General features: G+C 41.2%; 2 protein-coding genes across 2 annotated transcripts; both read left to right on the plus strand.

The window, feature by feature from the left end:
• The first annotated feature begins 1,023 nt into the window (after nt 1-1,023).
• Nucleotides 1,024-7,313, plus strand: LOC129593893 (uncharacterized). Its single transcript, XM_055490389.1, has 11 exons — nt 1,024-1,437; nt 1,678-1,766; nt 1,899-2,004; nt 2,171-2,427; nt 2,518-2,642; nt 2,775-2,898; nt 3,489-3,674; nt 3,909-4,031; nt 4,823-6,213; nt 6,749-6,841; nt 7,014-7,313. The coding sequence occupies exons 1-11, from the start codon at nt 1,380-1,382 to the stop codon at nt 7,042-7,044; spliced, it is 2,583 nt and encodes an 860-aa protein (XP_055346364.1). The 5' UTR covers nt 1,024-1,379; the 3' UTR covers nt 7,045-7,313.
• A 1,027-nt stretch (nt 7,314-8,340) lies between these two features.
• On the plus strand, nt 8,341-16,337 carry LOC129593914 (E3 ubiquitin-protein ligase MARCHF8-like). Its single transcript, XM_055490422.1, has 5 exons — nt 8,341-9,091; nt 12,598-12,752; nt 14,014-14,125; nt 14,588-14,806; nt 15,715-16,337. Exons 1-5 carry the CDS (start codon nt 8,969-8,971, stop codon nt 15,967-15,969), a joined length of 864 nt encoding a protein of 287 aa, XP_055346397.1. The 5' UTR covers nt 8,341-8,968; the 3' UTR covers nt 15,970-16,337.
• The last annotated feature ends 62 nt before the right edge of the window (nt 16,338-16,399 follow it).

Raw genomic sequence — 16,399 nt, forward strand, 5'->3', positions numbered from 1 at the left:
GAGTGCTGCAAAAAAATCGTACAAGCGCCATCTGAAAGTGACACAATGCAGGAAAATGCGAATAGTGTTTGATAAATCAAAAAGCCCAGTGTTCAAATGCTTGCATATCATGCCGTTCAGAAGATGGCGTAACACAAGGTACTTCTACGTGAATTTAAAACGCGTTTTATACAACCTCTGAGAATTTTCTAATGCGAGATTCTTCTGACTGCAAGCCCAGTTGAATGCGAGAAAAACCGTTGATGATGAATTTGAAAAAGAAATCAAAGGTAAAAATACATCGCTTAACAATTACTTAGCGGGAAAAATTTGCGCAACGTAATGCGAAAACCTCGATAATCAAATGCTTTCTGGACATGGGTCATCGCTATAAATTAACTGACCAGCGCATTCTCGCGAGTCGCGATGTGTTTGAACAATATTGTGTTCTTGCGTCTATATATTTCTTTGTGTCGCCGGTCTCATACACGTCCGTTCTTAATGATACAAAAACCCATTGTCCTATGAATGCGGACATTTATTTTTAAAGTCATTGCTTCCTGCGGTATTCCCATGCCGGTGTGCGTCCACTACATACCGCACGCATTACCCGTCCTTACCGGCGACACACACCATAAACGCAACATGCAGTCAAATTGTGAAAATCGCCGGTCGGGTGCTTGACACCAAACACGGGGTGGGTTGGAAATACTGTGTTATTGGTAAATAAATAAACTGTACAATTAAATACATTTATGGATATACACTTAATGGTATTCAGCGGCTGTAAAGCGGCCCTAGTACAATAGCGGTTTGTTGTGTGTATACGTGTGTACGGTAAATGTCGTTGCGCTATCTTCGGACACGCTAATCGTTTGTGCTGCACGTCCACAGCTTGACCTTGCCGCTGTTGGGTTGATACGTCACCGGTACTCTCCATCGTACAGGCAGGTACTGGATCATGGTCAAACACATCCAGTAGCACCGCGGCCGCCGCGTTCAACTCACCCACCGGTATACTAGTGTGTGATGATGGTGGTGTTTTTCAACACTCGTTAGCCACACGATACCTGTTACTTGTTGATCGCATTTTTCACTTCACATATGCGCACGCCATCGTTATGCGTAGAGGCGTCAGTGTTGCTACTGTATCGATATAACCGGCAAATTGTTGCTTTCTTGAGGATGGTTTTTCGGGATTATCATCGTTGTTATCAGTGTCGGCGCTGGTGTTATTGATGGAACTCTTGTTACAATATTTACTATGATATTGATTCCTTTATTTATTTGTCATATAAGCCGGCGCACTTTGGGATGGACTATCTCGATTGTAGCCATTTGGAATTAATTTTATATTCTCAGTACACCATATCGGAATAATACTCTGTATTTTATTTATCATGAGAATCTTCGTATCTTTTTTTATATGGATTCTAACATTTATATACGTTCATGCAGGTCTGTATTTTCCTTGTATGTAGTCAGCATCAAACTCTGTAATTAAATGCTATCCTACTTAAAGCATACTTCTATATGCGCATGTACCAGGCAGTGCTTAATATTTATCAACAGTTAACTGCAGAATTTGGTATTTAATGGCATAATTCTATGCTTGATGGCATATTTTATGTGTGACTTTTTTGATTTGCGTTATTAATGCCGTGTCATGTCGTATCAACTGTTTGTTTTAATTTCCAGCAAACAAGTACAGACGAGTCTGTTACTATTCCAGCTGGGCTATTTACAGACCAACAAGTGGCAAATTTAGTCCAAGCGATATTGATCCAGTAGGTGCTATAGAAATAATTTCTTTATTGACGCTGGCGTATTGCTCAACATAATTTAACAAAGATATTGATTGTAAAATTCAGTGATGTTAGTAATAATATTTCCTGAAGGCTATAACATCGTCATTGCAGTTTTTATGCACACACATCATTTACGCCTTTGCCAAATTAAATGAAGAGTCGTCTATTCTTGAAACGTTCGATCCGTGGGCGGATCTGGAAGATAATTATGGATTAGGTAAGGCGCCGTAGAAAAGCCGGTTTTTTTTTGCAAGAGGAATATCTTACGATCGCTTGCGCTTCTTAAACATCGATCCTTAACAATTACAATTTTATTTTTGTGTTACGTATATTTGAGTAAGTGCAGAAAAGCATAGGTAACTGTAAAAAAATTAATTTGCCAGGTGGTTACCAAAAAGTCACAGCGCTCCGCAATCAGAATCCCCGATTAAAAATCTTGATCTCAGTCGGCGGCTGGAATGCCGGTTCGAGCGGCTTCTCCGAGATGGTCTCCACGCGGCTCAAGCGCAAAACATTTATCGAAAGCGCCCTACGCTTTCTGCGCAAGCACAACTTCGACGGGCTGGACATTAACTGGGAGTTTCCGGGTGTGCGCGGTGGTCGTGATGCCGATCGGAATAATTTCGATCTGCTTGTGCAGGTGCCGATTGAGTGTGAAGCGAAAAAAACCCGTAGACGAGATTAAGTAATCGCATGATGTAATTAAAATGTCCAATGTCAACTAATGTAGGAACTGCGCGATGCTGTTGATGCTGAGCCGGCACTGTCGGGCAAGCCACGATTACTGATAAGTGCCGCCGTATCGGCTAGCGACAAGACGGTGCAGACCGCTTACAATCCCTCCATACTCGGCAAGTAGGTACTTAGCGCATTACGTTAAGAATCATCCAGCCGCGACTCTCATTGATGAAATGAAGTAGACAAGGGATGTCGGTGTATGCCGGTAACTGATTCCGGGTTGCTCGTGTGCATGCCATTTTTTTGCAGATTTCTGGATTTTATAAGTATTATGACGTATGATTTTCACGGGAGTTGGGATAGTAATGTGGAGCATCATAGTCCGATTTATGGGCGGAATCGCGACGTCAGCACCGTTCCAGGATTTAACATGGTAAGAAATATTGGAGGCCGGAAACTGAGCTACAGTATTACTGGTAGTATCTGTACTTACCAAAACTTTGGTCTTTCATATTTTGCAATAAAATTAAAGATACTGCATACTGTATACTATATGTAGTCCGTACAACGGTTTTTGAACACAGTTTAGGAAATCCTAGCTGTCAAGAATATTAAGTTTAAATTCATTATGCAAATCTGGTACAAACCGGAGAAAAATTAAGCAATATTTGTATCATCTTAGGGTGTATAAGTGACCTTTTCGGCCCAGTTCATTATCCTATGTCGTTCTACGCGCACACATAAAACTATAATATCAACATAATATGTATGCACACTAATCGAGACATCTATCACGCTTGGCAATTTTTTAATGAGCTCATTGAAGACGATACTTACAACGTTAATTAAATGGCATTATCAAGATGCGTAAAACGAAACCAAAAGTTAATTATTTGCTTTGGCTGATTATCAAGAGGGAGAACAATTAGCGCTATGCACGACTGCGAAGCGGTGAATATAACTGAGTACTTGAGTTGTTTCCGGTATGTGTAACCGGAAACTAACAGCTTTTGATGGTCATAGGTCAGTGCTATCAAATTGTGGATTAAAGCTGGGTGTCCGGCAGATAAAATTGTTGTGGGCATACCGTTCTACGGCCGCTCTTTCACACTGACTGATGCCCACGTCACGGCGCCCGGCTCACCGGCCGTGGGCGGCGGCGAACCGGGACCGTTCACCCGCGAACCGGGTTTCCTTTCATATTTCGAGGTACGACATCAATATAAATACTGGTATTATTAATATCTATATATTATATTAAGTACTGGTAATTATATATACTGTTAAGTGCTGGAAGTTTTTATATATTAATAAATACGAGTAATTATAGTATGGATCATATAAGCTAGAGTAGTACACGAATTTCACAAATCGCTAAAGTAATGCAAGTGCGCAAAAGAATTTTTAAAGTTGATTGATCATTATGATCGGATTATAAATCAGGTGTGCAGTTTGTTGATGGATAAAACATGGACCGTTGTCATTGATCCCGAGGAAAGGACACCGTATGCATATAAAGAAGACCAGTGGATTGGATACGACGACATTGATAGTATCATCAAAAAGGTAGGCTAATTGATTACATTTGTGACGTAGTTGTGTTTGTGTACAGCCTTTAAGCGCATTTTTTGTGCTAATCGTTCCTCCGTGATTCATTTACCATAAGGTCACCGGTGTATACATTTCTACCGGATACAGACAAATGAATATGTGTTACTATTTATAATCGCACCGATTCGCATAGTAATTAAGGCACAGAACAAGCAGTATTTTTTGCGGAGCTTTGAATTTGTTATTAATTATGCTTGTTCAAATAAAATTTTAAGCGCAAGGTAGCAACTACAGAAGTAGGTGTAACCGAGGCAAGATCAGTCAGTGATCCGATATCATGCAAATCATTGCGCAGTGGAGAAAATGATTATCCGAACCGCAAACAAATTGAGATACGATCCGTAAGATCCTAAACCTGTAAGCCGTAATATATAAGCGTCGACTTCAGTTAGCTTCACGTCTCCAAAAAAAAACGGAATATGAAAATTTTACTTAAATATTTAGTTACTTCGATTGCACTACTTAACAAATTAAGTACGCATGATTGGTTAATATATCCATGGCTTCGTCATTACTTTGCAATTGCTAGCTGTTTATTCATAGTTTATTCCTTGGAGTTTAGACTGTTAATCTTGTAACTTGTTGAGTTAACTACGTCTAAGAATTTATTAACTGAGAATACTATAGCCCAGAAATTACCTGGAGCAGAGAAGTGACCTTTAGCATATATTACTGTGAAGTCTGTAATTAAGCGCTGAGTAAAAATACACAATATCACCGTAGCAAAATAAGAATAAATTTTGTAGACAGTCATTGTGCGCGAATGGGGCCTGGGCGGGGTCATGGTGTGGTCCGTCGACATGGACGACTTCCGCGGCCTATGCGGACCGCAGTCTTACCCCATGCTGCGCATGATCAAAAAGGTCCTGGAATTCCAACCCGTCCGCGTAGTCAACCTCCTGCCCGCCATCCCGCAGGCGCTCGCCCATTCCTTCCCCGCCCAGATGCACCCGACCATCCCACCCCGGCTGCTTCTACCCTCCGAGGCCACGCCCACCAACGCCACCACGCCCACCACCCCGGCCATGGTCATCCGCTACGAGAAGCCCAAACCGTCGGATCTGACCCCGACCATCAGCGGACAGCCCTCCTCCAAGGCGGCGCTGGATCTGGACGCCGTGCCCACCATCCAGGTGCAGGCGGTGGTGCACCCCAAAACCCGCTTCTTTGGCCCGCTACTCCAACCGCCCATGATGCTGCCGTCGCAGATCCTGCCCTTTCTATCGCGCTCCTTTATCGACCAACCACCGCCACCGGGTCCCATGGGACCACCGGATCCGCCCATGTTTGCCAAGCAATTTGACGATAGTATTCCCAATCCACAGCAAAACCAGCTGCAACAATCCGGGCAGCCGTTTCCCATGAATCAGGATCAGCAGCCGCAGATACCGATGAATTTGCCGCCACAGCAACCGCCCCAGATGCCACCGCCACAGCAATCTCCGCAGATTCCGCAACAGCAACCGCCGCAGATACCACAGCAGCAACCACAACAGCAACCACAACAAACCGCGCAGTTAAACACCGCTTTTGATGCTCCCATGCAACCAATGAACAATCAGTTTAATCCCTTAACGCCATTTAACGGCCCGTCCATGTTAGACACGCCCAACAAACCCCACAACGAACAGTCGCCACAGCAACCGCCCCTACAGTTGCAGTCCAATATGAACAACTTTCAGCAGCCATCACAAGGTCCACAGTCCAATAACAATAACAACATTCCGCTGCAAACAGCCCAACTGAATACGGCCATGAACCACATTCAGCAAGGTCAGCAGTTCCCGCAACTGACCAGTGTCCAGCAGACGGGGCCGGCGTTCTCCAAACCGTTTATGCCGGACGAGCAGCGCTTGCAGCAGTCGGTGCAGTCGCCGCCTGTACAGAATTCCAACGGGATAAATAACAACCAGTTACCGATGTTTAATAATGATCTGAATGGGTTTAATAGCCGTCAGATTGACGGCGGTCCCCGCGTCACGACGGCAACCGATATGCAAGTGGCAGATTCTAATATTAACAACGGCGTCATTCCGTTTAATATGAATATGAATTCCCAGCATCCCAGTATGCGCCAGCTCGAACCCATGCAGTGTCCCGCGGAAGGATTCTTTAGAAATCCTCAAGACTGCACAAAGTACGCTTTTGCACAGTTCAGTGCCGGTATCTTAAAATACACCCGCAATAATATTATTACTAACCATAATAATCTTGTACACAACACTTGCTTAACAATAAGCAGAAATCTGACACACTTTTACTAAGGGATGTACGAGTACAATCCAGTACTTGGTATCTTCGTGTGATGTAGAAATAAGCCGACTCGAACGCTGGATTGCAAAAACTTTGAGGAACGTCATAAGTACCTTTTTAGGTACATACATATAAAGACATCCACATAAAATATTTTTGTGTGTATGTAAGCTGCTGTATATACGTAGTATTTACTAATCAGATTAATTACCAGTTAATTTCGTTTTATTTTAATGTTAGATTTATTGTTTTTGCTGCAAGACGGCAACGCGTACATAGCACATGTACATCAGTACATGTAATCAAATGTATGTACGGGTACACGTGTTACGATTATTTTTAATATTTTAATGTAAACACAAATTTGAGGCGTTCGATACGGGTTTTATTCGCCATGCTGACTGATTTTCGCCTTTTAGATTTTACCGGTGTGTAAATATGTTGGGTAGCTGGACAGTGTGGCACTTTTTCTGTCCGGCGGGACTCGTGTTTGACCCTAATCACGCTGTTTGGTAAGTTGCAATGCCGCCTACCGCGAAAATGATTACCTTATGTGCATATGAATCCATGCGCAGTAATGCTTTTTACAATACGATGATAGGGCGCACACTTATTTACTGTCGGCAAATTTTTTACACCTGATTTGGCGCAAAATGTTTAACCGGGCTGATTTTGACTTTACAGTAACTGGGTGAGCATGTCACCACCTTGTTGAAACGATATAAAAATATACCGGAATCTATTTGGATTTCGCGTCGGAGCGGCAAAGTTGACAAGTATGGAGTTTATTATGGTTCTATGACCTCGAGCCGACACTGGCAATGGCAGGACTGCGGTATAGATTCCGTGCACGTGATGATTAGAAATTATTTATTCGTATTGGTATTTTTTTCTAATCGAGCACTCTTGTCAAAGTTTGTTGTGAAATCTGAATGTACACATTATTGTATTGTACGTAATACAATAATTCTGTAAACACTGTAAACAGCAGAACGTGTAATAAAGAGCACTATGAAAATTAGTATAGCGCAGACGCGTTATTCTAAGCACATAACACTGGGACTGTCGCTGCATAACATGAAAGTAAGTATAATCTGTTTAATTTAAAAAATTATTAAAGTTCGTTGCTGTAATTATTTCAAATATTGTTTTTATACTTCTCAATTAATTTATTTGGTCAGATCATGTACTCGGTACTTCCACTTTATTTACCAAAATCCAAAATCAATGGGCAATTATGAAATGTGTCGAAGCCATGCATGTCTGTGTACAATTGCAAGGACCCACACCAGAACTAAATGTCAATATGAAGCGAAAGCATATATAAATATTATCGTATATATAATTCCAAATCTTGGCTCAAACTTACAGTTAGAAAAGCCCCTCTTTGCATCCCTGCTCCAGCTCAACCACCTTACTGATCAACGTTGTATATCAACGTAAAAACAAATTCAACGAAGTCAGCTGAAGGTGAAATCCATATATATTGCTACGAAATTTTAAACATTAAAAGTCCAAGTGGTAATTTTCTTTAAGAATTGAAGTTTTATGAAAATTAGCACGTATTATGTAATTGATTCAACGTAAAATTAATAATTGTTGATGCTGTTTTTGTTCATATCAAGCTCCCAGACTACGGCGATTACATGCATGAAGTCATGAACGTACGTACTAAATCAAACGTTTCTGCAGTACTGTACTTCCACTCTGTAGCTACTCTACCCTAGGTAGGGAAATACGTTTCTGTATTTGCTGTTTGTGTAACATACGAAATTAATTATCTACCGGGTCCGCGATGAGCAAGTTCAAAGCAAAGGTTTCTTCTGTTCTGCTTTTTTAATGCTGGGAAAAAGTTCGACACAAACGATACAGGGCTAAACATATCCGATGCATCATATACGCGCCGGGCGACTGGACATCGGAACCGGAAATGCTCATATAGACCGTTTCGTTAACCAAACCATCGCGCTTTTCCGCATGTTCGGCCTGCCATAACTGGAAGCGCTCACCAGTAGAGCACATCGGTGTCGGTGATACAGTGCGTCAGAGCGATCTTCACAGTTCAAAAATTATTTGTCGTGTTTCCTGCTCGGGCATGTCTGTCAATCCAAAAAGTACAAACATCTTATGCTGAACTTATTGCTGGTACAGCCAAATTCGAAATCATCAGGATTTTCGAATTCTCCACAGCATTCCCTCATGCGCTGTATTTCCTGTTGGATTAAGTATTTCCAAGACTCCTCGTTAACCTTCCAAATCCTCATTGACTGAAGTTCCACAGCTGATCGTATGGAAATATTCAACCGTTTTTCTGTCCAGTGAGCGCTGATTGTTGATGTTTATCAAGGCTCCATTTCAAGGTTGCCCAGCTTTGACGGCAGTTTAGTAGCCGAGTGTGTTCCAGCTATCTTGAAATTGTTTATGAGCGGATGTAGCATGGAATTAATCGTATTTACCGTCCCGTAACGTCGTCAACGCGGATGACGTGAAGACAGGGCTGCAGGCTGAACATATCGTATCGGATTTACTGTGGTTAACGATGACGGGATGCTATAAGTAATCAGCCAGACTTTTTCCCGGAACAGCCTCAACGGAGCGCCGTATCATTCCTGAAACCCCGCAACTGCATTCCCAGAAGAATGCCTATCCAGCAGGTTTTCCTACCTGGAAACAAGAATCATCGTACCCGTGGCAAAAACTCCACGAATGCCCGATCCAGTCATGTTTGTCAGATGTCCAAAGTTTCTACAGAAGATGGAAAGGTACGCTTTCTTCAAAATTTGCCGCATTATCCCAGAAATTTTTTACTGTCGTATTCTTCGCAGAATTAATTTTTTTTAAATTTAACTGTTAGCAAATAACCGTTGACAGAAACTATTATGGAATATAATTAACTGACTTTTATAAATATTTTTAAGCGCGGAAGTAGCAATTCTTATTCATTTTTTATACTCGTGTTTTAAACTATTTTTACGACGCTTCATTTTAATAATGTTTTTTAAAAAATATTTTGTGAAATTTATAATAACTTGCGGTACAGAGCCTATAATTCATGCACTTTGGCCTTAATTTTTTAGAGTTGGAGTCTTAGAAAAAAAGTGAAATTTTTTGGAGAGGGACTATTCTAAACAGTACCATCCTCCATCCTAACACTTGTATAAACGAGTTAGTTGTTTGGCCTTGCGGAAGAGAGCGAAGACCTTGTTTTGAGGTCGGCGGAAGACCTCTCGACGTGCACATCAATTCTGACGTTATCAGGGAAAATAGGAATGATTGTTTGCCGTGGCTGGGGATGTTTTTTTCTGTTTACGTTTATTTCATCCCGTTAATGCAGCGCACAATTTCCCGCACGCTGCTAATCGATGGGAATATCTATATATGTGCTCTTATATTTTTTTCTATGGACATTTTTCCCTGTACTCCGCAGCGATCGAACATTGCTCTCGCTCTCTCAGCGGAATATACTATATGAGGAAGTACGGAGCACTGCTCGATTTTCATCCACCCGATCGATCAGTGTGCTCTTTGTTAGTGATGAGAAATGTGGCAAATGCTTTTTAAAGCCCAATGTGCGCCGCTGCAGCGGCCCAGAGATCGCTCCCTCTCACATTAATCATCTAAATTTCAGTCAAGATTTGCAATAATGTTTTCCCTGTAATATCGGTAATGCCGCAAGAAAACCTAGTCACCGACAGGAAATATTTGTAGTCTGTGGGTTCAAGCGCGTGCCTGTTGCAGCTACACATGTGTGTGCTCAAGACGAAGTTTTCCAATGAATTCTAGTAATATGATATTGTAAAATGTATGATAATTTTTCAGATTACTGTCTACACTAATAGCAGGTACCGTTTTAAACTTTTTTATAATTTCATCACTTGGATTGAATTTTGTGACGTCGTAAACATGCTGGATAACTTCTCGTGGCGACTTTATGCCGATTGAAATTTGAAACGGAAATCGGGAAGTAGCATTTTTAATAGTAATGAAAACTTGAAAGAGTATTGAGGAGTAGATTATTCATTATTAAACCGATTTCGGTCTATGTTACCAAAGTAGGATGTTGTGGTAATAAAATGCACTGAAGCATAAGTAATAGAACAGTAGTTCAACTGGAAATGAGAGGAAGGGTTTTTACTTCCGTAAAGCATGCCACTTACACAAGAATGCTGGGAGTACGCTACCCAAGAAGCGGCGTATTTGTATTCTTGTTTTGGTTAAGACATGTTTATATCGCCGATTACCAATCCATGTAAGATATCACTCTCAAGTGAGTTCATCCCTGCCCACCCCAGCTGCGCCCATGCATTAGACAGCAACCACAAAGTAGCGTTGTTTATCTTTGTTGTTCGAACGAAGATAAAAACTAACCCTGTGACCTGCCTCATTCTGGCATTAGTAATTTCAATCAATGAATTTATTCTAGATTGTTACAAATTTTGTGCGAACAAAAATTCAGTCAGATGCCAAGTATTTTTATTTGAAATATTGCTGTAACATAATTACGTTTGGACACGGTAGTGTCAACAGGTCGGACAAATGGAGCCTCCCACGCTTCTCCATGCTTCGTCTCCTGTGACAACATTGTCAAAGTGATCCAAATTTTAATTACTGGAGTAATTGAGTTATACCTAGGGTAATTATTTAGATTTTTTATGCGAAACTTCATGCTTAGCTGCAGCATAGGTTCGCGATTTCCGTTAGTGCGTACGCGCACGTGCTGGCGTTTTCTATCACGTACAGGAAATTTAGGAACATTTTGAAGAGGAAATGGTTTCTTTGCCGCTCACGAATGGAGATTGCATCCTCATTCAGTGTGGGCCCCTAGCGAAAATTAGGTCAGTAAGCCAGAGGAACAATTATAAATGGAAGCACTCATGCATGGTTAATTGTGGATTCCTGTGGACTATCTGCGTGTGGAACTGATGACTGTGCAATTTATTTTAATGTCAATTGCAGTTTTGTGATGCGGATGGGTTGATTGTGGAGAGTTACATTGAGCCTGCACGTGCACGACGGAGATTAGTTAGCATTAGTAAACAAGAGACTGTCTAGTCGTGGTTGCGTAAAAACGCTATCAAATCTGGGACACATTTAATTTACAAACAAAGACGGGGTTTGTTCGGCGTGACTATACAGTAGAGGGTCTGTTTAGTGAAATGTCGGTTAATTTACATAGGAGTTTTCGCCGTTGGATCCTGCGCTTCTCGAATATATTTAAGCAGATCGGGCAAATATGCACAAATAAACAATCCACTTAGCGCATACACTTTGCATGCATCATTGATTCGGTTGTATGGAAATATTTGGAAGCTGTAAAATGGGCAAAGAGAAAAGTGGTTTTAAAGTGGATAGGGTTTATTGGAATTGAACCCCGATGGGATTACCTAAATGGAGTTTTCTCGGTTGCGAAAGTTTAATTTAAACATGACTGTATGTTTGATTTAAAGGCCGACTGTGGGGTGCAGTATCCAGATTTCGCGCGCCGTTTTCCAGTGTTGCGAGTCAACATAAATTTAGCGGAATCTTTCGCACCTTTGTGATCGTTTCCGGCTTGATTGCATCTTATCAGAAAATGTTGCTGCCGTAGAAGTAAACGTTGAATGATTACGTATTTGGATAGTAACTGTTTATACGAGTATTCTCGAAACACATACTCGTAATTATGTGGAAACGTGGACTAACTTGATTGTGAGCTTGAAGCTTTAATGACGCAAAAAGTACCGCATTACTGTGTAAATTGTTTTATTTGGTAATAACATGAGAAATGGAAAAAATTAATAATGTCCTCCGAAATCTGCAGACACCCGTCATCAGTTATAAAAATTTGAACGTAGTTTATTAAAATTTTTGAGTAAACACTCAGTATCGGTGCAACTTTAACGTGTGTATTTACTATTTGTTTTAAATTAGACGCTGTACGTAGTAGTAACGTAATTAATTTAATGACTGTAGTTCGTAGCGTTAACCAGATCAGAAAATCGGGAAATTCGTCTGTGATGAAAACTTGCATGATTATGAAGCGGCGTTAGTCAGATGTGTTTTTTGTTAATTTCAGTTAATTTTATCCGTTTTATGGCTGCTGACAGCGATGCACATAATTTTTAAGTCGTACCCCTGTTTGGTTCCGCTTGAGCGGTAGCATAATCTTTTTTAATTCGATATTGAGCGATACATAAAATACAAGTCATGGATGCATCAGGCCGTGGAAACTGCAATCAGAATGCTAGTATTTTGCGATGACTTGACCTGATACTGTGTCGTTGTACAGGATATGAATGATCCCCATTGCCCGTATGCCAAGCGTGTGGGAAGTCTGACTTCGATATGCTCAGTGAGCGGTGCGGATATCTGCCGTATCTGCCATGGAGAAGCCGAGATGGATGCGCCGCTCATCAGTCCCTGTTATTGCACCGGAAGTCTAAGGTACAATACACTCTCTCGCTGCTCATTATTCTCATTGTAGCCGGGGCCAAATCCAATTCAGACACGTCCACTTGAATGAAGGAGTTCCCTACGAAAAAAAATAGGAAGTTGGCCGGCGACTGATCGCTGTCATTTTGACCCTAACGATGGGATCGTTAAGCCGTTTCAGGTTCCCATCATTCCGCATTTTCGTACGGTCACGTATGAAGTACTCGTACTATACGTGAATTCGGAATTAACCAACTGTTGTAATTTCCGGATTAAGAATTAATGAACGGCTGAAGTTTTTATGACTGTTTATGGCTTTGCAAACAAAGCGCTCGCTAAAATGGAACTTTGATTAAATTCGATTTTGATTGAACATAACAAGAACGGTGACTTTTTATTAATTCAAAATCCAATAGCGAAACAGGTCACGCTTTTTCTTGGTAGGAAAAACCACCTGGGTTTTGGGAAATGGTAGCCTCATTTAAAATTGATTGAGATGCTGGGTTTTTTCTAAATAGTAATATGTGGTCGCTGGTAAAAAAAAGAGGAAAAACATGGAGTGAATATTGTATAAAGAGCAAGGGCCGAGGGAAAGCAGCAGCTGGATGTGGTATGAGAACGGGATGCCATGGCCCCTTGTTTTTCTCACCAACTGGCCCAGTGAACTTCCGGTTGATTGGCTTGCGTCTTAACGATAAGGCAGGGGGGCTTTTCCTTCTCAGACATTTAGACATCTGAATGACGATAGACAGAAGCCGTCAATACAGCGGCGGCAGCGCGCTTCGTCAAAGATTTGAGATTTGTTGAAGATTAAAAGTTTAAAAGCAGATTGAAGTACAGCCCAAGAGGACGATCAGCGATGTTTTCCCGAAATCATGCTGTTTGTTTTTGATTTATTAAATTTCACAGGGTTACGAAACCGTCTGCCATCTGCAAAATCAAGCGATTAAGCGTTTCTGCTTTATAAATGTATTGCAGAATTTGTAGATCTTGCTTTGCAAATAACCCGTCGCAATTGTAATGTTTATCAAAACGTTTTTTGTGTAACCGGCATAAAGGAAGAAAAATAGATTTTCCCTCCCAGACAGCTGTATATACTTAGAGATCCAGCTGCAGCGTCATTAGTTCGGCTTGGCATATTTTATGCGGAACATGTCTTTTCGAACCGTGGTGGGAGCAGCTTCGTGGTACATCGTCAGCTCGGCGATAAACAAATCGTTTAGAGCAACGCGCTCCCCTGCTGATTGATATTTAATGGTGATTGTTTTTGCAGATTTGTCCACCAGAAATGTTTGCAGCGATGGATTAAAAGCTCCCAGGCGAAAACTTGTGAGCTGTGTAAATATGAATTCCAGATGCAAAGCAAAGTTAAACCCTTCAATGAGGTACTTATTAGCTGCTATTGGCCTACAGAAAAACGCTGTTTGTTTATGCCGTGCTCGGTTCACGGGAAGCTGGTTTTGTAATGTCACATCGGTATTTAAATGCGAGTGGCCTTGTTTAATTCGTTAAAAGGCATAAATGTAATAACTTAGTGGTTTTTTTCGTGGTGTAAAAAAATCCGGATTCATACTTTTTTTGTTGCTTTTTATCTGAATTTAATTAGTGTGCGCTCTCCAGATGTATTATTTTTTTCTTGATTAATTTCGTTGCGTTTCTAGTCATTCTCATATCCGCTTCCTCGGGAAATGAATTGAGAATTTGTGTCCTCCGTTATAATGTTTTTAAAACATGATACACCTGTATTTCGCTTTATTTAATTACGTTTATGGGAGCGGTATTCTCCGTTTTTCTCATTTATCAGTATATATTGACAGTGTTGTGTAACGAATGTTATTGTTTTTCAGTGGGAGAAATTGGATATGAGCACGATGGAGCGCCGGAAAATTCTGTGTAGTGTAACATTTCATGTGATCGCTATTACTTGTGTGATTTGGAGTCTTTACGTTCTAATTGACCGCACGACGGAGGAGATTGCCAAGGGTGAATTAGAATGGCCCTTCTGGACCAAGTTGATTGTTGTGGCTATTGGTTTCGCTGGCGGATTGGTATTTATGTACGTGCAGGTAAGAATGCATCGATCGGCTGCTTTCATCAATGCAAATCCTACACCGTATTGTCCATCGACGACCTCATTAAGTCGGGCACAAACGTTGGTTATGGGTCTGTGCTGAGGAATTTGAATTGCTTATACGTGTGATTAAACCCTCAGGCAATGGATTTCACTTTTTTTAGCACGGTCTATTTTTAATTAGAGGATTAGTTGTTTATTCGGTCTGAATTCGTGCTCTTGGTAGATCGATTTCGATTTTCGGAGAAATTGCGTAGTGAGAATAATATCTCGTGAGAATTATAGTAGAGCTGCGGTTAATAACATGATACTGCTCGTACTACCATCGAGCTGTATACTGCAAATTTTGCAAAAATCAGGAGCTTAATTATCCTGTTTACGCTTGGCATTTTGTAAACAGTAATTTGGAAATTTTGCTGAAAACTGAAGGCTTTTGAGCTGAAAGTGTAGAATCACCCGATCTGTACGCTTTCATGTATTTACTGTACTTGATAAATGGTTGAATTGTGATTGCGAGCTGTTTAATGTTTATCTTCTGCATCAGTCCCAGCTCACAGCTATTATTTATTTAAAAATATTTTGTTTCCACTGGTGCAACGCAACAGTTGCAGTCGCACGACAGTTTCATAATTAAACAGTAAAATATCTCTTCTGTTTTGATAATTTTTCAAGTAGTTTTAGATAAAGCAATCGGGAAAATGAAGCCGCGTCTAATTTGAGTGGCAGATGACCAAAGATAGCTCATACTGCTTTCGGTTGGACTAGTGCAGCTTCATCTTATTGTTAAACCGCAGTGATATGCTTTATGAACACTGATAATTGGGCATTTTTTTTCTCTAAACAGCTCAGTATTTTCCATGGCCACTTCACCGGTTCATAATGCATTTGTTTTTCATTTTTCAGTGCAAGATGTACGTGTCTTTGTTCCGGCGCTGGAAGACCTACAATCGGGTGATATTTATCCAGACATGTGAGCGCGACACTCAGGAACAGATGGTAATGGTCACTATCCCGGTGGTGGACGACACCGCCGCCTCGGAAACCTTCCACACACCCTTGGCCTCGCCGGACGCCACGGCCTCGCCCCTCATGGCCGCCGAGCCGCTGGAACCCAGTAATTCCCGCGGTGCCAATCAAAGCGGAGCAGCACTATGCTGAGTGCGGCTCCCCGGCAACGTGTGTGTTGAAAGGTTACTTTGAATTATTTTGGGATTTGCACACACAGTTTTGAGCCAGTTTATGGCTGGTTTCTAACCCAGACTTTCCTCGTTTTTTTTCTTCTCTTGTTTCTTCTCGGTTCTTTGTAGCAATCTCATTTTGGGTCACGAATCTGCTAATGACAGGGTGGCAATGTTGTGAATGTTGTTCCATGGACGATTGGATGTGGTCTGTGGAAAAATGGTTTGTGGTTGTAATTTTTGACATCTCTGTGGAGTGAAGAAAGCTGTTATCCAGTTTTGGTTTTTGGTGTGGTTTTAAGATTTTCTTTCGGAATTTCCAGAAATCTTAATAAAGCGTTCAACTGACATTTTATACGATTAGTACTATTGAAATACTACCCGTAGTGAAGGGTGAAATCACTACACCG

This window comes from Paramacrobiotus metropolitanus, unplaced genomic scaffold (assembly GCF_019649055.1).
Source record: "Paramacrobiotus metropolitanus isolate TYO unplaced genomic scaffold, Prichtersi_v1.0 Parri_scaffold0000064, whole genome shotgun sequence".
Classification (NCBI taxonomy): Eukaryota; Metazoa; Tardigrada; class Eutardigrada; order Parachela; family Macrobiotidae; genus Paramacrobiotus; species Paramacrobiotus metropolitanus.